At 42.1% G+C, this 26,495-nt stretch overlaps 2 protein-coding genes across 4 annotated transcripts in view; both read left to right on the forward strand.

Moving 5' to 3' along the window:
- The window catches only part of glra3 (glycine receptor, alpha 3), a 43,232-nt gene extending 33,947 nt beyond the window's left edge, over nt 1-9,285 (forward strand). For 2 of the 3 annotated variants that reach the window (XM_030352746.1, XM_030352747.1), the window contains exons 8-10: nt 2,394-2,543; nt 3,435-3,563; nt 6,471-9,285. In XM_030352746.1, the coding sequence (XP_030208606.1) occupies nt 2,394-2,543; nt 3,435-3,563; nt 6,471-6,815 (624 nt within the window). In that variant the 3' untranslated portion in view covers nt 6,816-9,285. The remainder of the gene's footprint in view (nt 1-2,393; nt 2,544-3,434; nt 3,564-6,470) is intronic. The other variant, XM_030352748.1, reaches the window with a different exon arrangement.
- A 924-nt stretch (nt 9,286-10,209) lies between these two features.
- Nucleotides 10,210-26,437, forward strand: hpgd (15-hydroxyprostaglandin dehydrogenase). The gene is made up of 7 exons (XM_030352753.1): nt 10,210-10,512; nt 12,069-12,192; nt 15,469-15,575; nt 16,214-16,310; nt 20,591-20,667; nt 24,609-24,772; nt 25,444-26,437. The coding sequence occupies exons 1-7, from the start codon at nt 10,420-10,422 to the stop codon at nt 25,565-25,567; spliced, it is 786 nt and encodes a 261-aa protein (XP_030208613.1). The 5' UTR covers nt 10,210-10,419; the 3' UTR covers nt 25,568-26,437.
- Nucleotides 26,438-26,495: the final 58 nt, after the last annotated feature.

A 26,495-nucleotide genomic window follows, 5' to 3' on the forward strand; every position in this document is an offset into this window, starting at 1 on the left:
CAGTACCATTTCCCCCTTAGCGGTGTGTGGCCAGTAAGTTTGCTTTTTGCCTTACCACACATTTTGCATTGGTAGTGGTCGCTTTCCTTTCTTTGACGCTTCTTCGGGGGCTCATCTCTCATCTCTCGCTCCTAATCCTCAAGGGCTGTCTTTTGTTATCTCCATTCCGGTAGCGATTGTGAGACGCTGGATCTGGCTGGTTAGAAAGCCCGTCCTGAGGTTGAGAATCTGGCACTGGTGGCAGCTGGTAAGAGCCCTGAGAGTGAGCTGCTGGAGGTGGTGGTGGCGGCAGGTTTGAGGACCAGCTCAGAAAGTAGGCTGCTGGTGATGGTGGCAGCTGGTATGAGGGCTCCGACCAGAAATGATTGAGACACAGGACCTGGGTGTTGACCCTGCTCACAATAGGCTAGGTCAGATGAAGCGGGGAAAGGAACAGGCCAAGCATCATCCCCTCCAGTGTCTGCTCTGGAAACTTGAGTTTGACGTCGGCGTCGCCGGATCACCGCCTCACCCTCACGGTTGTCAGGTTCATCGAACTCCATATCTGCATGCCCATGTGGAACAGGCTCAGATGGTAGGTCCAGGGCCTCCAGGAGGTATTCCTCTGCCATGTGGACCTGCTGAGGAAGCTCCACACCTTGAAGGAGAGAGTCGCGGTCGGCCCTCTTCTGCCGATCCAGCAGCCTATTGGGGGGGGGGATCAGAAGAGTTTTTCACTTTGTTTTTTAGACATTATTTGTTTTGAATGCATGTTCCTATGAATTTATAAGTTTTCCTTTTGAAGGGAATATATGAAGCAAGAAAATTGAACTCACCAAGAGGAGACGGTTGCGTTATTTATGGTCACCAGTACCAGGTTGGTGCTTTGCAGGATTTTTTGACAATCCTCAATTAATTGTTTGCTATGACCATACGCCATAACAATAGCCTCAGGAATTGCAAATGACCTCCCCTTAGGGTATTTTGGTCTATTCCTGCCTTCCTTGAACTCCTTGAAAAGTTTCAGTGCAACACGCTCAAAGACACTGGTGTAATCGGGTCTATGGGCAGCCTAGCCATGAACCATGAACAATCTGCGAAAAGACAAAGTCAGGAGTCAGAATACAATCGTAGTGCTTACTATAGCAGTTAAAAAATCTGCCCAAATACATTAGTCACAACAACCGGTTAGGGTTAATATTGAATGCCAATTTAGTTGAATGCCCCACACACACACACACACACACACACACACACACACACACACACACACACACACACACACACACACACACACACACACAGAGAAACACACAGAGAAACACACAGCAACACAAGTAGGGAATGGGACTTGGAAGACACTGCCACATTTAATTGTACACTGCTTCTACACACATCCTGTAAAGCTCAAATGCAGTTTGTGTAAAAAGAGTATGTGGGCGTCTACGTGTGTGCTTAAGATGAACGTGTATGTCTGTGTGTGTCTGAGAAAAGCAATAGACTGCTGTTGTCCTAGTGTCTGTTTTGCACGAGGGAACATTAAACATTAAACAGTTGGTTACATGGTCCTCATTTCATAGCCTCATACACAATCTTTATCTCATCAAAATGTATCTTTCCATCTTTCATTCTTTCTCTCTCTCACACACTTGCATACACTGCCATTATAACATAACCGCCAAATTAAGTTGTATGTCAGTGGGAGTGTGTGCCATGACTGTTTTTCTTGTTTTTACACCACTTCCCCTGACATCGTTCCCTTGCATGTGTATCTAAATTAGTCATAGATTTATATATAGATTGGCTCCTCATCATTAATACAGAAAACGTGTCGATATATTCAATATTTATTTATGTTTCTCTCGCAAAAGATTTACAGAATTATAGTATGCTGCAAACCCAATATAATTACACTTTTCCTAATCTAAGATTGGCCATGCATGACATATGAGATCTTGTGTTACATAAAATAAATTACAAAAATTACTTTTTATTCTTTGTAATAAAAGATAATAGCAAAAAAATGCAGTCAAAGGCTTGGAATAAAGCAGTTTGTGTTTAACAATGTAAAAACAAGCCAGTTGAACAACAACAATTGTCGAGAGAGAGAGAGAGAGAGAGAGAGAGAGAGAGAGAGAGAGAGAGAGAGAGAGAGAGAGAGAGAGAGAGAGAGAGAGAGATTTACATATACATTTATAGATCATATATAGATCATCTGTAATGCCAGGGTTAGTTCAACCTGGAATAGGGATTGAAATGTATACAATTATAATTTGGGCTCAGAGTTTATTTGTTATCATTTTGCTATAGTAAGTGCAGCACAACCTTAAGCATATGAATGCCACATGCATCCATGTCCTTCCATTCATAACAGCAGACCGATGACAGCCATGACGGCGTGTGTGTGTGTGCAGGTATCGTACGTGAAGGCCATTGACATCTGGATGGCGGTGTGTCTTCTCTTCGTCTTCTCGGCGCTGTTAGAGTATGCGGCCGTCAACTTTGTCTCCAGGCAGCATAAGGATCTCCTCCGCTTCCGGCGGCCGCACAAGAACAAGCAGAAGGTGAATGAGGACGCACACGTCTCTTACGATCAGCCTCATGGCTCATATGTGGGTAACGCTAATCATTGCCAGACAAAAGATTGTGCAGAGTTCAATGAGCCAGGGCCTCAGACGTAATGGTGCAACTGCAGCCTCTGATTCTAACCCTGTTTGGAGGACAACTGGTACGGCTTTAAAGAAGAGAGATTTCACAATTTGGTTTGCAAAGGTGTCTTGCGTCCCCTGTGTGTGCACTGTCCAGTGTCTGCATGACACAGCATGGCTGTAGCCATCTCCGTGTGCTTTGATTATGTTGTTCTTTATTTGATGGACCATTGCATGCCAGGTTGGACTACAGCAGAAACCCCTGATTCAGTCAAGTCATCCAATTTAATTGACGTTAAAAGGTTTTGTCAATCCCTCGTAAAAGTAAACATAATTACTACAAAAATTATAAAGTTAAGTAAATCAAATTATAGTTGTCATTTAGTCATTGAAGCTGCTATCAGCAATTTCTGATCATCCCACCTAGTTGTGATTCAATTGTGTTTTGATATAGTGTCATGGTTCTCATGCATTTGGCTCTAGGATAATGGCATGCGTGAGAACCCTGAGCCACAATCAAACTAAATGTAATCAAAACAAAGTGGAGCAAGCTCTTTTCTTACGGTACATTAACATTAATTGACTGAATCGTCCACCCTTGTGTTTTATTCAGAAGCCATTGTTCTTTCTTTACATCTGTGTATGTGTGTCTGTGTGTGTGTGTGTGTGTGTGTGTGTGTGTGTGTGTGTGTGTGTGTGTGTGTGTGTGTGTGTGTGTGTGTGTGTGTTTGTGTTTGTGTGCGTGTGTCTGACCCCCCCTCTGCTGTATCCACTATCCACTGCATGCATGCTGCCCTCTGGTGGTAGAATAGTAAAGGTGCAGTCGATCCTGTGGAGCTGGCTGCCTCCCTACAGCGTATTAACACTGACAACGGCCTCAAGCCCCCTGGCCCACTGTATGGGTCTATGACCAACATCTACACCAACAACCACAGGGTAATGACATCTTGTGCATGCGTGAAAGTGTGAGCTGGAACAGGGTTGACGTTGTTTGAAGGAATATCCGCATTATGTGGGTTGCAAGTCCTAACAATTTTACGATTACGATAAATGGTGGTCACCCAGTGTGTTGTTGTCAATTGCTCTCAATCCTATTTCTCCTGTTATAGCTCATAATAAAAACCTACGTCTTAATTCCTAGTGTAGAGTATGTGTACCATTGAACACAAAAACACAAAGTGAACGAATCAGACAAGGTAACGCATTCTTGGTATACACTTTGCGCTTTTTGATCCATGGATGAATCTTGGTTCCAAAGCCTTGACTATTATCCATGTCCTACTGATTATAAGCAAGTAACAATATAATATTAATCATAAGTAGCTCTACTGCACCTGATGGTCTGTGTGAGTGTTCCAGATGGATTTTTGCTTATTTGTTTGTAAATCTTTCAGTTTCCTTTTTTAGGGCGATTTGTCTGTTAAACAAATGTTGACACCAAGCATAAGTTGTAGCAGCAGCAGCAGCGGTGACCTGGTATGCAGGACAACAGGCTCATGACCTCGCACAAGGCCTACGTGTTTGCATCCTCTTACTCTGTTCCCAGAGAAAGCAGCCTTCTTGTCTTATATAGGGAGCCGCTCGTTCAAAGAGAGGTCATCTATTTAAAAGAATCCAAACCCTCCCATCCTAGAATAACTCCCGGTGTGATCCAGGGCAGACGGAAGTGGAGGAGAATGGAGGAGGAAATAGAGTATAGAGTATTTTTTTTATCAAGTATCACTCCTACAACCCTGAACTGCAACCAGTAACAAGTCTTTATTTATAGAGAGAGAACACAATGTAAACTAAATGAAGGACCACATTCATTGAGTGCAGACTCAAACAGGTGTATTAAGAGGTCAAAAGGTCATAAAGAAATCAAAAGTTAAATAGACATCAATGCAATTTATTTATGTAGTTTAAAGGACTTAAGATAATGTTTTTTTCCCCAAATTTGTCCCATCGTCTGATGGGGTTGCCCATGTTGCGTCTGCTGCTAGAGAGAGCCAGTTGGCCGTGTTTTAATGAACCTGCTGGCCCGTCAAGCTGAGGATGATGGCCCTCTCTAGGTTAAACGTGTTACTCCATGCTATTGGCATGGCATATTCCTTCAGTGTGGACAGTGTTGATCTGTGATTTGTTCCATTGGATTCTGGTTACCAATATAATCACAACGCGTCCATAAGCAGGTCATAAGCAAACGGCTCACTGAGCCATGAAATAATATAATAATATATATTCTGGCTGTATCACAAACTACATTCAGGTTTTGGACATTGGAAATAAATGTATTTATTTCCAATGAATCTGGAACTGCCACCAGTGATCCAAAAAGGAAGATGGATGAGGGCAAAGGTCAAAGCCAAACCGATAGTGAGGCTGTTGGCAGCAGTTAGACAGCTTAAGGGAACACAGCCATATTAGTTCTGGCTCAAGCTTATCGGGCCTTTGGCAGTGTTTTCCCAAACTTGGGTCGGTCTCTTTGCTTATAGGGTCACCAGAGATTGCTGAATAATAAGCCATCGAGGAAAATGAACTGAAATGTTGTAAAACATGAAACAGATTTAAAGGTTCAGAGAAAAGGGAGTCTATCTGCGAGCAAACTGACTTATGATTCGTAGCAAATTACTGCTGATCCCTTAGTGCGCTGCATGGGTTCAGTGCGATATTGATTTAATGGAGAATGATCCTGGGAAGACACGTGGCAGCTTTTACCAAGCATGTTCAGACAGACAATGGCTACATGATTCTTGTAGGGATCTTTCACATCGTTGGCAGTAACAACAAAGGATTTTGGGTGTGATATCAGCAAAACAAAGATGGGTGAAGGGACCATGGTCGAGAGTTAAGGGTTGGCCGTGGCTCTAACCAGGCCTGGCGGGAGGGGCCAGGGTAGTTTACAATACTATGGGGGAAGTGGACACGTCTGCTAGGATGCAAGACCACTACAGGAATCCACACATAACAAAGTCATTTTACCAGGACTGCTCAACCGCTTTGATCATAAGATCAAAAATACATTGTGTGAACAGTAGTGGTGATCAGTTTACCAATGCAAAGATTCTTAAAAAGTGAAATATGCAGCTACTCTTGTGGTTAAATTCATATTATAATATATTTCAAACAGGAAAACAACTCCTTAAAGGTCGTTACCAACACTATCAGGTGTTGGATAACTAAAAAACATTCTGATCTGTATTAAGTGTTTGTGCGATTTACTTAAGCGTGCGTGTGATTTTCTTAAGCGTGTGCGTATAAAAAAAAAAATTACTCCCATGTCACCTCCCAGGTTCCCTACAGATCTGCATAACACCAAAAATATATATATATATTGAAATAAAAGGAATTATATAAAATAAACAATATACAAAATTATATAATTCGTTGAAGTAGAGATCTGATAGAGTCTTACTGCTTTGGTGGCATATTCTTCTTGAAGCCAATACCATTTTTAAACATGTCTTCAACATGTATGATATTCAACATAGTAAGCTATATCATTTTGTCACTGTCATTAAAATAGGACTAAGAAAAGTGGTGTGAAATCCTGTTTTTGCGTCATTTCGTGACGTTGAAGGGTATAGTTCAGTCTGGGCAGCGGTTGATGTTGATTGACACGTCCGAGAGAACGTTATGCTCCACAGACTTCACTATTATTGGAATAAGGATCCATTTTCCACAACAATTATCCTGTTGCAAGCTTCTCATACACACACACACACACACACACACACACACACACACACACACACACACACACACACACACACACACACACACACACACACACACTACCACAGAAACATCACAGTACCAAGATATTTGTTGCCTCATGCATGATCATTCTGTTTATCCTCACAGGAGGAGGAGGTACGAGACAAGCACCGCAGCGTCACAGGCTCCGCCCACGGCAACCACAAGGAGTCAATTTCCAAGGGCAGCGCAAACAGTGCCGTTGTCATAGCAACAACCCCAGGAGGCAGCGCGGCCCTGGCTGCCCACACCCTGCCCGTGGCGGCGGGGGGGAAGGCGGCCCCCGGCCCCGGCGGCAAAACACACGAGCAGATGAGGAAGCTGTTTATCGACCGCGCCAAGAAGATCGACACGGTGTCGCGGGCCGGCTTCCCCCTGGCCTTCCTCTTCTTCAACATCTTCTACTGGGTGCTCTACAAGATCCTGAGGCACGAGGACGTGCACAAGCGCTAGCCCACGGCGCGGCACTCTCTGGGGCCCAGTGACTGGCCCTCTCTGGGGCCCAGTGACTGGCCCTCTCTGGGGCCCAGAGAGCAGTCCTATCTGGGGCCCAGGGAGGACCGCTCCCTGGGCCCCACGGAGAGGACCGCTCCCTGGGCCCCACGGAGAGGACCGCTCCGTGGGCCCCAGAGAGGGCCAGTCACTGGGCCCCACGGAGTGGTCCTCTCTGGGGCCCACGGAGCGGTCCTCTCTGGGGCCAAGGGAGCGGTCCTCTCTGGGGCCCAGGGAGCGGTCCTCTCCGTGGGGCCCAGGGAGCGGTCCTCTCTGGGGCACACGGAGCGGTCCTCTCTGGGGCCCACGGAGCGGTCCTCTCTGGGGCCCAGGGAGCGGTCCTCTCTGGGCCCCACGGAGCGGTCCTCTCCGTGGGGCCCAGGGAGCGGTCGGAGGTGAACAGGGGATTTATTTATCAGAAGATCGGGAAGAGGAACATTGGAACTACCTGATTACTTTCTAAAAATACTTGCATATCTTGCACTAGAGTGTGCAAGATATTTTTTGTTGCTAAAAATGGAAATGGTTATAAATGGAAAGATAAAACAGTGATATAAAGGAACTCCATTTAAAGCATGCTCAGACATGCTCACCATTTTGGTGTTAATAGACAGAAGCGGTAGAATACATCTCTTATGTTTCACGTACACACAAACCCTGAGTCACGGTTTGCATACATGTTAAAGTGCTGTTGGTTGGATTTATGAGCAATTATTTGAGGGCTTTTGATTTTGTTAGAAATGGCTTATTCATCTGTCAGCTAATGTGAGTGAAGAAATTAAATTAGATATACACACTAATCACAATGTATGAACAACATAGACTCCGGTTATGGCAAGTCATTATGCCTTCATAGCAGCTTAGTCAAAGTTATCTTATTCTACAATAGTTATATTACACAACAAACACAGCTTCAACACATTGTGCTTTGTTTCACTTGATTTACTTTTGAAGGACCTTTTCCCCTGCTTATTTACAGTGCATATTACAAGTTTTGTTGGGGACTATTGAGCAAGTACATGTGGACATTTAATTCTAAAACAGCTGTTCTCCCCAGTAACAGCTGGATATCCTATGCATCATTTAAATTAATGGAAATGGACATTGAGGTCTGCCGATGTCATTGAACAATGGGAATTTCAACTTAACATTGTGTTCTTTGGAATATCCTTTTCACACTGTGAGAGATGTACTATGATGCTTCCCTAAGGGTTGCAGAAAGTAGAAATCCCTGATTCTAAATACAAGTGCTATTATGGACTTGTACAATGGAAAATATAACATGTACTCACTGCAGGTATGTGGACTACAAACACCAAGTCTTTCACTGTGCTGAGGACTAGAGGTGAACCACTTGGTCATCCCCAGTGGCAAAAACACATGCTATGCATACGTTTGCGCACACACACACAAAACATACACACAGACAAAGTTATGTATATATACTCCAGTCTTTTGTTCATCCATAGATTTACAAAGAAGAAAACTAGTCTTCATTTAACACATTCTCATTCCTTCTCGGACAGACTTCTTTAAAAGGAATACGTTATTTTGTTAAACAATCTTTTTTCCTTTCAGCCTTGTAACACTGCCACTGTGTCATGCTTAAACAGTGGCATCAATACACAAACGCACACAAAAACACACACAAACACACCAAGTCTTCAAAAACACCAGTGTTGTCTTAAGATTGCCAGTCATCACTCAACCCAGTTTAGTTGTGCTTAATCCCCACCAATACAGTAATCATTCATCATGGAGCAGCTATATCAATGAACCACCAACATGCCCTTTTATTTCATTCTCTGTTCAACGAGGATGGTAAGTGCAGGAGGCCATGCATAGAGGGAGCCAAACCAGCCAGGCCTGCCAATCCAGTTCCTCCTCTCTGTGGAGAGACTGGGAGAGGGGAGGAGGAGTTATGTTACTCCTGCCCAGTGAGTGTCAAACGGTGCTGGGGTTTTGCTGCTGGCTACCCATGTGGTGGATCTCCGGTCCTGCTGTTGTTTCGACACTGTGGCACAATTTGACAAAAGTCAATCCTGTATTGAGATGTATATTTCTATGGTAAAGAATATATTGAAAATATTTTTTTGTACAAGTGATGATACTAATAAATGTAATGCATGAAACCGGGCCAGTTTCAGATTTTGTTTAAAGGCCTGTATTTATTGTATGTTTTTGTTAATCTTTTAAAAGATTAACGCAGTTACACAATTAGTAGTAGTAGTAATGGATAATAATATTATGATTATATATTGAACAACTACTGCTATTACTACTCCTGCTATTCTTCAGTAGGGGCTATTTGTCCAAGCCAAGGTGTCAGGTAACAAAAGATTCAGAGCCACGCCCCCTGTTCCAACGCCCATTGGTTGGCTAGATTGAGGAACCATCATTTATATTTAACGCATAGAGAATGATGAATTGCTTACACTTGTTGAGTGGGTTAAAGTAGGTGTGTTTCGTCAACCGTTCTGTCCAACATTCTGTGTACGGTGTCCTGGTTTTAGAAACAGTGTTGCTCCCAGGTGTGTTTCAATGGCCAATCACCTGCTCTCCAGACACCGATACTTGTGATTATCATTATTAGTGAGGTGCTTTGAGGTTACATAAGGGGCAGGTCTACAGTACATACATGACCTCCTGTGATGTCGGCTAAAGCACTGAAGAAAGCACACTAAACTTGTCTATTTTGTGCCAACAAAGTGCAGAACACTAGCTCCATGTTTCATGGCAGAATCGAGGGTCTGAGAGAGGTGTCCGTAAACACCTCCACCTGGCAGGGCAGTGAACGCTGTTATCTGTATTTACACAAAGCGTACACTAAGCCTTGTGTTGTTGCCATGGAAGCATAAGGGGGAAGTAAGCAAGAGACATTCAGGAGATTAATTGAGGTATGTGACAGCTTAAAAAAGTTAGAGGGAAAAGCAACAAAAGCAGAGCTAATACGTGCTCGAGAAGGCCATTGAGAGGCGCCTGGAACTAACACATAAACATATGTTTGTATAGAGTGATAGAAAGGGGAAGGAAACGATCACGTGGCTAAAAGAGAGAGAGACAGAGAGAGAGAGCAACAGGAGGAAGAAAGGAAGAGGGCGGGAAAACAGCGCTGCTAAGAGAGATAGCACACGCACACACACACACACACACACACACACACACACACACACACACACACACACACACAGAAGTCATTACATGTAAAGCCTGTCAGATAAGGGAGTGCTGGGGAGAGATAGGGAAGGAGGGAGACAGGGAGGGAGGGAGGGAGAGAGAGAGAGAGTGAGTGAGTGAGTGAGTGTGTGAGTGTGAGAGAGAGAGAGAGAGAGAGAGAGAGAGAGAGAGAGAGAGAGAGAGAGAGAGAGAGAGAGAGAGAGAGAGAGAGAAAGAGAGAGAGAGAGAGAGAGAGAGAGAGAGAGTGCAGTCACTCATTCCCAAGGAGAGCATTGACACAGCGGGAGTGAAAAACATTTCTCCTTTCATTCCAGAGTGAAACTATAGAGTGAGGGTTTGTACTGGGTTTGACTTCTCCTCCAAGCAAGCAGAGGCCAGCGGCCGGGAGATGTCGCTGAGCGGGAAGGTGGGACTGGTGACCGGGGGGGCCCAGGGCATCGGCCGCGCCGTGGTGGAGTCCCTTCTGAACAGTTCAGTTAAGGTTAGTAACTCACGGCTGGGACCCTCAGGCTCAGAGGTATTAGCGGGTCACACGCAGTGTCCCGTCAACCAGGACTGTCACTCACAGCCCGGGTTCTGCATGCCTTTACCTTTTTACTAACAAGGCATTATGTTAAGGAAAGGATATTTAATACTGACATACTGTGTTTGTTTAGTGCTTATAAAGAGACAATTGCTTGATTGAGCGTGATTGTAGTTCAATGTCTGCTAGTTTATGTGTGAGTGTGTAACACGTCTGAAATACATGTGAAGTTAGGGGAACACGAGCTATTGGCCTGGATCGAGGCTGATCACTTACTGCTTGGCAGCAATAATTATTTTTGGTATTTAGAGAAATAGCTTTGCTGAATAAGACAACTTGTTTATGATGGTTCTTTTTATTTTCGCTTATTAAACATTTGTCTTTGTTCAGCACTCGTATAAGAGAAAGGCAGTCCTTCTATTTAAATGAAATATGTATTTGTTATTGTGAATTGAACCTATACATTCATAGTCAACTGAAAAACAACATTTTATAATCACATTTCAGACTACAGAGCACTTATTTACTGGTAAGTTTGTTATAATGTATACAGCTAGGAGATATCAAATTCTAAAAATAAACTAAAAAGTAATTTGTGAGTGCAGTAGAAAAATACTAAAATGACCAGGAGTTGCCCCCATCTAAATCTACCTTACAGTCCATATACTGCTCGGCTGTTTTGGTTACCTTAGAAAATACTACAATGCGTTGATGTTTCCAGTACATGTATATTAAATGTACTGCTACTATGTCAAATTCTGTAAAGAAAGTTGAACATTTTGGCACAATTGATTTAATCAGTGGTTAGTCAGTGGTGCACTGCATTCCCAGTTTGAGCAGATCAAAGCATGACAGCGGTTGTGTCTGACAAAACAAAGTGTCCAAAATGTTAACAAGAGATAACCTGTATAATATACCTTTACTTCACAACACACATAACTGGTTATTGGTCCTTTTGATTGTCTCTGCAGGCGTGGCCAGTAAAAACACTGCTAAACACAATATCAACAAGGCCTTTGGTGAAAACTGGTTGCAACCACGGTAGCTCCGTTTGCCAAGAAAAGAATAGACACTTATTGACAATTGTGTAAGTCATTTCAAACTTAGAAATGTTTTTAAATTGATACTGAAGTAAATATAAATGTGATTTGGCAATTGTCCTTTGAAATGTGATATATTCTGTAACTGGAACTCACTCCAGGTCTTTGTGGTTCTCCAATTTGGAGTGTAGCCTGTGTTTGTGGTCAGCCTCACGTGTCAGTGTGTTAAGGTAAAAGCATATTCTGCTGAATGACTACATGTCAGTCAGTATGGCTGCCTAGACAAAGCGGACGGATGGAGGAAATGCAAAGTTCAGGTCATTAGCCTTGCTTCTGGAAAGCAGGTCTGCACGTTCACGCTACATTAATATTTCACATTATCTCTATTCGTCTCTTTCTGTTGTTGTTCTGCTGACAGAGGTAACCTACACAAACATATGAGAATGAATGTCTGTGTGTTTGGTCCTTCTGTAGGTGGCTGTGGTGGACCAGAACCAGGAGGTAGGCCATGAATGCCAGGTGCAGCTGGACGCTAAATACGGAGAGGGGAACTGCACGTTTATCCAGTGTGACATCACAGACGGGGATAAACTCAAAGGTATTGGATTATATTATTCTTGCCAATATGCATCTGGCTTGGAGCCTTCTGCGCTGCTCTGATGTTTCTCTGTAAATCGATTGAAAAGAGGATATACCTGTCTATGATGAACGTGACTATGTTGTTGGAGCGAGGATATACAGAAACATTTCACTGTCAGTAAACCCGCTCTGATTGGGGTGTTGATTTACGAGCTGACTTTGCAAAATCTCCCTAAAGGTCGATAACATAGCAAAGACATGGAAGTATGCCTATCTATAGTGATATACCAACATTTACTATCTTGGAAGCTGTTTCTTCATACCTGATGCGTTGGGAAAGGCAGTGTCTAAAAACAAAACAGGGTTTCATTGTCTGTTGAGGAATTAGGGAATGCCCGCAAGCTAACTGTTGAGGAATGCTGTTTCACTCAAAGGACTGTTCTGCTGTTCACAGGTCACAGAGAAAACAGAACAAGGTGTGTGCATGTGTGTGAGTGTATGTGTGTGAGAGTATGTGTGTGTGTATGTCTGTGTGTGAGAGAGTGTATGTGTCTGTGTGTGTGAGAGCGACTTATTTTTATCATTTAGACTTTGCACATGAATCTAGTTTATAAAGATGAACGATGTTCCGCCGTTTGTAAATTTTTAATAAGTGTATACATGTATGTGAACTCTTGTGTAAGCTTGTGAGGTATTTGTACTTTCTTTTTTCCACTTAATTCTACATCTCTAATTTCCATTCAATGTATCTGTCTTATCTTGACAGTTTAGAAAAGGATAACGATTATGACCATGTCTGCCAAGAACTAGACCACTTTACATTTTACAAAGAGGTTATTGCATAATCAAATATAATACATAGTCATAATCCCATGGTCATGTGATTTTTATTTTCAGGACAATTTATTCAGACATGGCTGGCATAGTTTTATGTTGTTTTATTTCTTCTGATTTCAGACATGCCAAATATAACAATCCAAAGCAGGATTATTTATCTGCAATAAGAACTGCAGACTCTTTTGGTGTCATAGCTGTACAAAAGCAGTCACAGAGCTTCCTGTATACGTTCAGTCTGTCTGAACTCTGCACTGAGTTCAGGGGGAAGAAATCTTCTTTTAAAAATGCCTATCAAGTTACAGCAAGACGGTGAACTACCACCATGTATGCAGCGTTGCATCACATCAAAGCATGGGGTGTATTCTGTAGGCCATAGCTACACCATTGCTCTGGAACTTGTAATGTGCTATAGAACAGCAGTTTCATTTGATGAAAATAAGCGTTTACCTATCAAATAGTGATGTTAGTTTAAGACTTGTGCAGAGGAGAAAAACACTTCCACTATTGTGTTATTGGTAAAAAAAACATTAATTTACTTGGGTGCCACATGTGCATCGTCTTGTGCATAGTGGGATTATTGTGCACACATGAATGTTTTGGTGCAAATCCTCAAGCCCCGGAAATATTTGAAGGTGCCTAGACTGCACCTGTGCTTCAAGTTTATACAAGCATAAGTATATCACTGAGTGAATGCATTTGCTGAATGAATGCCCATGTAAACTTGTACAGCAGAGTGTTTGGTCCTAATTGTTTGGTGTCCTAGTGTGGAATGCAAATGGCACAGGTAAAGACACATACTGGATCTACACCCTCTGGTTCAGCTTCATTCATTGTTTGAGGTTTACCTGAAAAGATTAGATCAACGCTTTGCTGGACTTAGCCTTTATTCTTCAGTATTTGTAGATATTTGATAGTTGTTCTTATTCTCTTTGGGTTAATGACACCTCGTTATTCTTATTTTTTTTTATTAATTTAGAGTAATATCAAATCTTAAATCCCTTTTATCCTGGAGTGATCTTGAAATTCTCATACATGCTTTTATCACCTCAGGACTTGATTATTGCAATATTTTATACACAGGTCTTACTCAATCTAACATCCACAAATTACAGATGGTCCAGAATGCAGCAGCCAGAATGTTCACTGGCACTAAAAAGAGAGAGCACATCACACCAGTCCTGGCTCAGCTGCACTGGCTCCCTGTAAAATTTAGAATTGATTTTAAGATTTTACTCTTTGTTTTTACATTTACATTTAGGGCATTTAGCAGACGCTTTTATCCAAAGCGACTTACAATAAATACATTTGTCATAAGAAGTGCATCAATATATCGCTGTCGGTACAGAAAGGATGTTCATAGAACCAAGTGCAAGTACAACAATCGTAGGCTAACCAATTCCCTGTGTTACAGCCATGATAGCAGCTACTGCAGTTGCTACACAGTTGAATACTATAGTACAATACAATACAATACAATAGAATACAATACAATACAGTGTACAATGGTGGCCAGAAGGGGGAGGGTGGCTATGCAGAGTCGAGGTGGACTCTGAATAGGTGAGTCTTGAGCCTTTTCGGAAGATAGTGAGCTACTCTGCGGTCCTGAGAGCGGCAGGGAGCTCGTTCCACCACTGAGGTCCCAAAACCGAGAAAAGTTGTGACTTTGCTGAACGGCCTTTGCTAACTCTTAGCGATGGCGGTACCAGGCGTCCAGCTGAGGTAGTTGAGCGGAGGGATCGAGCAGGGGTGTGTGGCTTTAGCAATGTTTGGAGGTAGGCAGGGCCAGTGCCATCGTCTTAAATTTGATGCGAGCTACTACAGGGAGCCAGTGGAGGTCCCGGAAGAAGCTCTTAATGGCTCAGCCCCCCCTTATATTGCTGAAATGCTTTCCCCACACTCCACCTCAAGGTCGACCCGGTCATCCACACACGTCTTAAACGTGTGTGGATGTGTGTGGATGTCCCCCGTACACGTCTTAAAACGAAAGATGACCGGGCATTCTCTGTTGCTGGCCCAAACCTTTGGAATCCCCTTCCACCCCACATCAGGTCCTCTACCACCCTTGCCAGTTTTAAGTCTAATTTCAAGACATACCTTTTCACTCTGGCTTTTAACAACCCTTAACACCCTTAACCCTGTTCTTATTATTTTTATCACTCTCTTTCTACTTATTTTCTACTTATTTTATTCATTTCTTTTTTAGTCAAGACCTGTGTATCCCTAGGCCCCTTTCAACAACTGTCCTGCCCAACCCTGATTTCTGAAAATGTAAAGCGCTTTGGGTCAACTCCTGTTGTTTTTAAATGTGTTATATAAATAAAAGTGACTTGACTTGACTTGATTATTTTTTCCGAAATCTGTCAAGAAAGGTTCCTGCAATTAGGGCTCATTCAGATGATTCAATAGTCTGAAAAACCAGTTACTGGTTTGTTCTTCTCTTTTGTCTCTATTGCCGTAGATGCCTTCCAAAGAACCGTGGACCTGTATGGCCGGCTGGACTATGTGGTCAACAACGCTGGCATCAACAATGAGAACGACTGGGAAAAGACTATACAAGTCAATTTGGTAAATTACGACATGTTATCCACTGGCCTTTTGAAATGTTGTTTAACATACAAAACAAAACGCAGGACAATCATGCGCCCTAAAACAGAACACAAAAACCTCTGAAAATATCGAAATAAATGGATATTTTATGCAGGCAGAGTAGGCCTATGGCTAGAGTTCTCAACATCGTTATTAATCCTTCGGTTGATAATTATACATTTAAAAAGGTCTATCATCCTACCTTATCTCCTTAGGAAGCCCATGTAATCTACGTGGCCTTTCCTTTTGTAACCCCTCAAATGTTCATCCCTGCAGCCGGTCTGGGTCTTGATATCTCCTAATATCTTGATATATTAATGTCTCCTAACTCGGTAGGCCTAACGGCCCCAATGCATAGATACATCTTCCAAATACAAGACGCAGTTTGAGAGGAACCTAATGTTTAGGGTTCTATGTGTCAAGGCACTGGTAGTCGCACTCTCGCACATTTAGGCACATTATAAAATGCGTCCTTAATATAAGTATCCCCTCCTGAGCCTCTATATTCTACATTTGTATTTCCTATAACAACTGCTAATACCTGCAGTGACTGATTCATTGTGATTTCTACTTTGGTAATTCAAATGTCTGATTCTGAGAGTACTCTATCTGTGCAGACGTCAGTCGTTAAGGGAACCTATCTCGCTCTGGACCACATGAGCAAAGAACACGGCAAGAGTGGCGGGGTCGTTATCAATGTATCATCAATGGCAGGTAAACACACACACACAAAGGTAAAGATAACACACGTCTGCATGCATTATAACTGCACCTTGCCCTCTGGAGGGCACCTGACAGGACAGACTAAAGGCATGGCTTTGTCATGGAACCAGACTGGGTTTGTCTACATGTGTACTGGATCATCACATCTTGATGATCCAGAGTTCTGTGAGTTCTGAGCCACATTGGCACAGAACTCTCTTCATGAGCGGGTCCCATTTCCTGAACCGTGGCAGCAGTGAGGGGGTGACCTACCATGTAAACCATGATAGCTTATGCTAGAATTGTACTTGTTGATTTCAGCTCAGCTTTTAATACAGTGCAAATTCAGCTGAAAGTCATGAGTGTAAGCACCACCTTGATCAAATGGTTTTACTCTTTTTTAAGGAACAGAACACAGCAAGTAAAGGTCAACAGAACACTGTCAGACACCAAACACTGCAACACAGGAGTCCCACAGGGTTGCGTTGTATCACCAACACTGTTTACATTGTACACCAATGATTTTAGGACTGTGCACCCTAACAACTATACGGTGAAATTTGCGGACGATACCGTGCTCCTGAGCCTTCTACACAAGGATATGGACCCCTCTGTGTACCAGGATGAGATAGACCTATTTATTAAGTGGTGTGACACCAACCATCTTATTCTAAATGTGACCAAAACACAGGAAATGGTTTTGGATCCGAGGCAAGTGACCGTGAGCCAGTGGTCATCAAAAATCAGGAAATCACCCAGGTATCCTCATATAAGTATTGAGGGGTTCATATTGATAATCTTCTCTGCTGGAAGACACATATTGACAACCTGTGCAATAGACTGCAACATAGGCTATATTTTTTGTAAAGAAGATTAAGATTGTACGGCGTAAGCAGCCACATAATGATGATTTTCTACTGTGCCATTGTAGACAGCATCATTAGATATGGTATCACCTCATGGTATGGCAACCTAACCGTTAAGCTTAAAAGCAAATTGGCCGGCATGCAGAAAACAGTAATGAAAATCGTAGGGAGGAAAGAATGAGCCTATACAGAGCATCTATGAGCAGGCAGTTAGAAAAAAAGCAAAGAAAATAATTTCCAACTCCCAAGACCCACTCTTCCCTTAATATGAAAACCTGCCATCAGGGAAAAGAATCTGTGCCGCTATGCAAATCTCACCGCCTTAAATTATCATTACTCCCAGCCTCCATTAAACTGACGAACAATGTGCAATAGAATAATGTGCAATAAATAGGTTAGCCCTTTAGCACATTGTACTTTAGCACATAGCATTTTAGAACTAAGCACTTTAGCACATAGCACTCTATCCATAAGTTCTAGTGCAATAAACACTTGCACTTAATCCCCAGACTGTAGATTTCTATGCTATACAGCAAGTTGCAATTTAAGTCTATCAAGCTCCATGTTCACGATGTTAAAATGTTGGTTTGTCTGGTTGTGTTTGTGTCTGTGGATGTGTTTTTGTTCTGTTGTACTCTGTGTATGTTAAGAAAGCAATGATGCACTGTGCCCAAGACAAATTTCCCCACGGGGACAATAAAGTTGAACCTTGACCTTGACCTTGATGCTGACAGCTAGTCTGGCAATTGCCAGACCAAGCTCAATCGTAGATTGCACGTTGGTCTGGGGAAGCTGCCTTCAGCACAAGAGGCGTGATCAACGGGCCTAGTTCAACTGACTCTGTACACGATTGGCTGCTTGCCGTCGCTTCCCTGTCGTCATTGTGTTAAACCAGCAAATAGCGCGCCAAGGGGAACAGCCAGCTTGGTGATTGGCTCCCGCGAAAACATATCAGAAGCAGAAAGCAATGTATTGCTCTTCTTCAGACCCTTGTGCAGGGCGAACTTAAATCGCCGTCAGAATGTGCGGGGCAAACCAGTCTAGCTGACAGCAGGCTTACAAATTTTTTTCTAAACATGCAAATGTCCTTCAGATAGATGAATTCAAAATAGGCGTGTATGAGGATGAGTTGAGGACAGACGGGGGCATTCACACAAAGGCTGTAATCACTCTGGTCAGTGTAGACTATTGCAGTGACCAGGACGCTGTTAGGAAACAGAGCGGGCAGCTTCAGTACCACAGACAGCGTCCGCTCTCAAGCATTACCCCACAGAGCCCTTGTGCCACACACACACACACACACACACACACACACACACACACACACACACACACACACACACACACACACATTCCAATGTTCACAGTTGGAATGTTGAATGTCACACTCATGTTAAAGGTTTAGCTGAGCATTGAGTTAGGTACAAAGCAAGGCAGGTTTTACATACTTAGTTACTAATCAGTCTGTGAAAAGAATGTACTTGAAAACATATGGTTTGCCAATTTGTGAGATACCGGTTTGTGAATAATAAGCACCAAATGTGGTGATGGAGTAAGATATATTTAACATGGGGTTAAAAGTTCAATACTTGTCACACACTTTACAAGAAACTTCATGAAATGCGGAGCAGTTTGGCTTCGTATTGTGAGAGGATGTATTTCTGTCTGCTCCTCTTGCAGTCTCCCACCCCCTCAATGCTTATCCAACCTTTCCCCCACATGTTTTGCTTAGCAAACTGTCTCTATGACATGGATTTGAGACCTAAGCACAAAGGAATTGCCTCTCCAGGCATTAGATTAGATCTTAGTTATGATAGTTAACAGAGTGTTTTATAACTGTTGCAAGATTATGTCCCTTGTGTAAGAAACAACAACATTGAAATAGTTATTCAATTAAAAGGACAATTTGATGAAATAAAAAAGAAAATGGAAACACGGTACCAAGTGAACTTGAATTAACTCTTTATTCATTAAACAGAAAGAACGGATCGGCAAAGTTTAAGCCAACACCATTTACTCTCTGCCCTGCACTGCACCATTTGAAGCAGAGCAAACCGGGTTCCTTCTGGCTTGTAGTTGACTAAAAATGGGTGGGTTTTGTTTGCTTCTTTCCAAGAAAGTATTTCCTTGCAGGCCTTCGGGGAGTCCAGTCATTGAGACCGTACTGATACCATGGACTATGAAATGACGGGGGTTGTTAGTGTGGTGTTGAAAGACTACTGAAGAATTTACTAAACTATGTTTTTGTTATAAAGTATTCTGTTTTTTTGGTGCTGCCTCAGTACATCTCCTTAACTAAAACCTTTGTGTTCTCATCCTTCTCTTATTATTGATTCAATTTACCACTTAACGTTATGAGCCTTATGTGAGTCAGATAAACAAACGACTAAATGATTGGACTATATATCATCTGTAGGCCTACAACATAGCCTGTATTTGAGCATGGTTATAGAAGGCAGCTGGCAGCAGTAGCCTACTGCAATGTAAAAAAGCACTGACACATTCCACTGAATGTTAATGGAGCTGCTTGCAGAGAGAATTCATATTTCCGATTCTGCCTAAAATAATAGAGGGACGTTTACAACATTATTAAGCTTTGGAAACGTTGATTGCGCTTGGACATTTTATGAGCAGATTTAGCTTTTTTAAATAACTACATCTAACTAAAACACACAACCATCCTTTAAATAGTCAGTGTTAGTGTTGTTCAAAGAGTTCCTGTAAAACCAAGTAAATGGTAGTATTCAAAAAAAAATTGTGCTTGTCTCTGAATGTTTTGTTCAAGTGTGTGTGTGTGTGTGTGTGTGTGTGTGTGTGTGTGTGTGTGTGTGTGTGTGTGTGTGTGTGTGTGTGTGTGTGGTGTGTGTGTGTGTGTGTGTAATAAATGTATCAACTTGTTAATGTTAATGTGGGTAGTCATTAATGCTTGCATCACTGAAGATGTTGCTGTTTGTTAATAGAACGTTATGGAACTTACAATGTTTTGATTCATAATCTTGGCATATTCAGATGTTCACATCATAATACCCCTCCCCCAAAATGAATTGAATTATCTAAATACAGAACATGGGTAATTAAATTAATCATGTGTGTATAAATATGTAGCAAGACCAATAACAATAATGGTATTACTATAATACTTTAACATACAATTAGTCCACAATTATTATACACAAGGTTAATGTAAATAGCCCTCATGTATATAGATACTATTGGAGTACAAGATCCTGTCAAACCTTTTGACAGTAACCATTTCCAGATAAAGTTGTGACAATGACATTCATTAGAAGATGCCCAGATAAAGCATCCCTATTCATATTCATAGAGGTTACATTTTCATTAGATATGCATCTGCTGCTCATACCCACACATTTATCAGATTTAAGACGAAGCCTTACCTTGTGTTTGTTTTCCTTTGTAATCTAGCATTCCTGCATTCTCCACATCAGCCTGTCTACACGGCGACTAAATACGGAGTCATCGGTTTCACCAGAGCAATAGCGGTGGGTAAAACACACACACACGCACACACACACACACACCCACCCCCCCCCCCCACACACACACACACACACACACACACACACACACACACACACGTAGTGGAAGTCTGCTCATGTTCAGGTATCAATGTTTTTCGTCAATCATCACAACTCGTCGTGAACCGCCCCTTTCTCCACCTGTGTGCCCTGGAAACCAACGGTTGGAAATACCAGGCTGATGATAGGGAAGCTCAGCTGTTTACCCAATGGGCCCTCTCCCACTGATAGTCTGCAGCCTGGTGGCTCCCAGCAGCCTCCTGCTGCTGCAGCCCACCGTTTATAACACGCCGTTCACAGCTCAGACAGCTGCTTATTATTCATACACTCTCACAGCACTAGTGAACCCTGCACTGCAAGCACTCCTCATGTATTTACTATGTTTATGGAAGTAGTTGCCGTCTGGACTGTTCAGTTTGCAAAAGGCAAGTACTGTATCTTCTTTGATATTTGCATTAATTATGCTGAGGATCTATAGATTCAGCAAACAAATGTATGATATCCCTGCAGATCCACCAATGAGAATCTCCAATAGACACAGGTGCCTAGGGGCAGAGTGAAACCTAAACAGTAGGGTTACTTAAAAGCCCTACAGGACAAAAAGTTACTTATTGTCTACCCTCTACCCTTATTTTTTTTTACAACAGAATAGCAATAGTCAAGTCAACTCAAGCCAAGTTTATTTATATAGCACATTCAAAAACAACAATAGTTGACCAAAGTGCTGTACAATGCAAAACAACAAATAGGCCTAAGATACACAAAAACTGCAAAAACAACAACAGCAACAAAGCAAAACTGTTGAAAAAAGCATTCAGATTAAAGATTTGTGTTAAAGGCCAATGCAAAAAAGAAAGCATTCAGATTAAAGATTTGTGTTAAAGGCCAATGCATAATAGTGAGTCTTTAGTAGCGTTTTAAACTGGTCAATGGACTGGGCAGTTCTCAGACTCAGGGGAAGGGTGTTCAAGAGATTGGGAGCAACCACAGCGAAGGCTCTGTCACCTTTTGTTTTTAGTCTGCACCTAGGTGCATCCAGCAGCACCTGCCGAGCTGACTGTAATTCTCTAACTGGAGCATGAATGCAGAGCAACTCTGACATATATTGAGGTGCCAGCCCATGTAAAGATTTAAAAGCAAACAACAGAATTTTTAACTTGATTCTAAAAACTACGCCAGTAAGCCAGTGAAGAGAGGCCTGAACAGGGGTAATGTGATCATATCTCCTTTTCCCAGTAAGGAGACGTGCAAAAGTATTTTGTACCAGCTGCAGGCGACGGAGCAGACATTGGTCCACATCAAAAGAGAGAATTGCAGTAATCTAAACGGGACATAATATCAAGTGAATGACTCTCTCAAAGTCCTTTGGAGGGAGATAAGGCTTTACTTTAGCTAGGAGTCGCAGCTGGAAGAAGCTTGTCTGGACGACAGAGCTTATTTGCTTGTCAAATCTAAAACCATTGTCAAAAATAACAGGTTTCTAACAAAAGGGCGGCTGTAGGAGGCAAGGGGACCAAGGACACTGCCGAGGTCATCTAGTAGTTCAGATTTACCGAAAACAATTATCTCAGTTTCCTTGTTTAGTGTGAGGAAATTAAGTTACAACCAGGTTTTTAATCTATCAGACAATTTAACAATGCATTTGTGGAATCCTTATTTGATTTTAACGGCAGGTAGACTTGTAAGTCATCTGCGAAACAATGGAAAGAAATGTTGAGTTTTTCAAAAATGGAACCTAGTGGAAGCAAATATAAAGCAAAAAGAATTGGAGCTAAAATAGAGCCTTGAGGGACCCCACAGGCTAGTGGGGCTGCAGCTGAGTACTGGCCTAGGTGAACAGAGAAAGTTCTCTCCGACAGATACGACTTGAATCATTTTAGGACATTTCCAGTAATATCAACACACAGTTCCAGGCGGGATAAAATAATCTGGTGATCGACTGTGTAGAAGGCAGCAGTGAAGTCTAAAAGCCGGAGCGCAGCGGGGCTCCCCGAGTCAACACTTAAGAGAAGATCATTAAAGATTTTTAAAAGTGCAGTTGCTATGCTGTGGCGTGATATTAACCCAGACTGAAACTTTTCTGTTATGCCATTAAGATCCAGGTGTAGCTGCACTTGTTCTAAAACCCCTTTTTCTAACACTTTAGAAAGGAAGGGAAGCTTAGAGATGGGCTTAAAGCTGGAGAGAACAGAGGGGTCAAGGTTGTGTTTTTTGATAAGGGGCTGAACTATAGCATGTTTAAAAGCAGTTGGAACACAGCCTGAGCCAAGGCAGGTGTTTATTAATGTTAAAATGTGTGGGCCACCAATGTTAGAGATGTGTTTCAGTAGTCTTGCAGGTATACTGTCTAAAGTATATTGGGAAGGTCTACATTTTTTAACCACCTGCAATAAGAGAGAGTGACACTGGGTCAAACTGCTAAAAGACAGTAGGGCATACAGGAGACACAGCTGGATCTACGGTGGACAGAGGAGGTGAACACCTGATTGCAGAGATTTTTTCAATAAGAAACGCAAGAAAGTGATGGCACACAACAACAGGAGAGTTACAGGGATTTATGAGATTGTTGAAAGTATCAAAAAGAATCTGGAGACTATGGCTGTTTTTGGACACAAAGTTGGAAATTAATTGTTTATTCGCAGATTTCACCGCTTTCTGGTATTCAGTTAAACTGTCTCTTAAAATCCCAAGGGAGACATGGAGTTTATCCCTCTTCCATTTTCTCTCAGCACGCCTACATGTGTTTTCTAACAGTGCGAGTGTAATCATTTAGTCACAGCTCAGCAACAGATTTACAACAGTCTTTGAAGGATGCAATCAACTCCAGGATATTAGTGGAGGTAGAATTAAAAAAACGGATCTCCTCAGCAGATGCATTGTACAAGTCACTTGTTGGGAGTATATAAATAAAGCAACCAATAAAGGGTAACATTGAACTATAATCGTACATTAATTAACCATTAATTAACAGTAGTTAATTGGTTTATAAGCATTAACTTACAAATGAATTGCTGCTTTGACTTTTGATAATGAATGGTAAATGATTGTACCTGTTCTATAAACAAATAATGTTGGATGTTGTCGTGGATATTTACATTGAGCATGTATCTTCCTCTGTGGTAAATGTTTCCTATCGTGTTATGTTGTTCCACATTGCCGTTCCTAGCACTGTTCCTGGACCACACCGTGGGAGCGGTTCAAAAGCCCTTTCCTAATTCTGAAGACTTGATCACTCAATCACTAATCATCAAGCACAAGGAAAAGAGAAATGTGCAATCTTGTTATCACATTTTTTATCGTAGGCCGCATTTTCGCTTTGATCAACCAAACTATGTAAATATGGGTTAGGGCTAGGGTTAGGCTCACCAAAGAAAAGTACAGCTATAACGCAGTTTGTCTAGTCACGTCATCAAAGAGTTGCTCAAATACTTTCTGTCAGGAAACCCTGATCCTCGTATCCTCGTTCCCAAGACGGTTGTGTGGCCAATGGAGCCTCTTGTCTGGCCGGTTAAGCTGCTCAACAATGGGAACGGCGGGATACATGACGAATGGTGTTAGCATCTGGAGACCGGGGAGCGTGATTCAAATCACCATAGATGGACTATTGGAGTCCAGGAGTACAGAAAGAGGCCATTCTTGGGGGCTGCTGCTCAGGTTGTTTTCTGAAGGACACAAACTCCATGTTAGTTGTGTTAAAGACAGGAGAGAAATCCAATGGAAGATCATCTATTACCGATCTCTTGATATTGATGGAAAGTCGAGAGATGTCAGTATTAATTATCTTTACAACTGCCTAATCTTCTGTTGGTCGAGTAATCCACAGCCATGAAAAGAAGCATGAGGCATGGTCGGATTAAGGTTTGTTTGACATGTTTTTGTTCCTCTGTGTACATGGATCTGTCCAGGATGCCTCGTTGCTGGGAGACTATGGAGTCCGGATCAACGTCCTCTGCCCTGCGTTTGTCAACACACCCTTGCTGCACTCGGTGGAGAACGAGGCCAACATGGGGAAGTTTGTGAAGTTCAAGGATGACTTCAAACAGAGCATGAACAAGTTTGGAGTTCTGCAGTGAGTTTATCGACGAGCACAAAGAGAGTGGTTTTAATAACCCTCAACTTGTCCCAGCTGCACTTCACCGATAGAGCAAACCATTATTTACCTTCATCAGAGGAGGCATTGTCCCCTCTCCCAGACTTCTGACACAGAATCGCTGGGCTCAACTAAGGCTTGGCACACAGCAATCCGCTGTACATGAAAGCTCACACGCACGCACCCGCAACCACACACAAATGATGCCATTGCTTTCCCCCTCTATCTTTGGCACTCCTCCAAGTGCCACACTAGTCAATGATTCACCCTGCTGAAACCAGTCCAGTCGGTATATTAACACACCCTACCTGAGGGTCAGTGATTGCACCAACCGCCTTTTCCCTTACCTTCCTAATTAATACAAACCATACAAAAAAGATGATAGATTCAAAAAAAATATTTGATAACATAAACCCTACAAATGACATTCAGTCGTATGCCATTTTAAAACATATTTTCCACCAACCCGATGTAAAAATAGATGTGCGTTGATAGACTGCAGCCCAACCCTTGTTTTGTTTTCTCTGTTCTTGATTGGCTGAGATAAACAGGAAAAACAGCAGACAACAATGTTCTATTGCACGGCCCAGAGCCTAACCCCCATTTCCTCCTGCCACCGAGCTGACTCCTCCCCTCTCTCATGTTTGAAGGCCTCCGCTGATTGCAGAAGGGGTGATGAAGCTGATAACGGACAGCGGTCTGAACGGCGCTGTGATGAAGATAACGTGCTCCAAGGGAATCCACTTTCACACATATGAACCTCCGTCCGCCTGAGCCCCACTGAGACACACTGCTCCTGTCCCAGCCAGCCGCTACTGCAGCAGGTCTCGCATCAGTGGAATGGTTTCAATATTATACCCTGATGTGATCTGTAGCGCAATGTTTCCAAAAGGAAATATATTTACACACACACACATGTCCATAAAGACAACATTAACACAATAGAAGGCCCATGTCTCTAATAACCATATGGAATATTGAATGAATCAAATCTTCTCAGACACAAAATAGAGCAAATACATAAATACATTTACACTTAAGGCCAGGTAAAACCCATATCACACTTGTTAGCTTTTACTTTCCTCTTTATTGCAGATACAATGCATAAAGTATGTTATACAAGTATAACATTTTACCTTTGCTTATGATATGCAGTTTTCATGTTTTGATAATGCTTTACGGCAACATGTTTATTAGGCTTACATTCACAGTAATTATTTATTAAAGACAAACAAGTGGAGGAATAATTTAACTGTTTTAATAAATTAATTGTTGACTAACGCTATTTTGTGTTGTTACAATTTCTATTGTATGGTATATAAGAAATTGTATCGTATTTATCAAAGTCAATAATGTGTGCCTGCTCTAAGTTTTCAGATATAAGCTTTTAGGCCTTCTGGATTTAGTGTGTAATCTGATCTCCTGGTCGAGATCATCTGAAGCTTCTGCAGAGCTGCCACACTCCACAAGCTCTCAATTACCCTTTTAAATTTTCCATTTACCTTTACTGCCAACCACCACTTTTTGTTGAGTTTCAAAAGTCCAATAATAGAAAATGTATACATTTCTTTCAAGTTTTAGCAAAACACTAAAATGTAAGTCCATCAAGTCAACAACCGACTAATAAATACCTTGTCGAATGAATCAAAACAAATTTAAGCCTCAGACACTTAGTATAATCAAGGATATATAGGTAACACAT

Source organism: Gadus morhua, chromosome 3, assembly GCF_902167405.1.
Source record: "Gadus morhua chromosome 3, gadMor3.0, whole genome shotgun sequence".
Taxonomy (NCBI): domain Eukaryota; kingdom Metazoa; phylum Chordata; class Actinopteri; order Gadiformes; family Gadidae; genus Gadus; species Gadus morhua.

Bases quoted from the DNA above. Each gene is read 5' to 3' on its own strand.
- hpgd (XM_030352753.1), top strand. From the start codon at position 10,420: ATGTCGCTGAGCGGGAAGGTGGGACTGGTGACCGGGGGGGCCCAGGGC. The intron at 12,193-15,468 runs GTATTGGATTAT...CTATTGCCGTAG, and splicing joins AGACGGGGATAAACTCAAAG to ATGCCTTCCAAAGAACCGTG. The intron at 20,668-24,608 runs GTGGGTAAAACA...GGATCTGTCCAG, and splicing joins GTTTCACCAGAGCAATAGCG to GATGCCTCGTTGCTGGGAGA.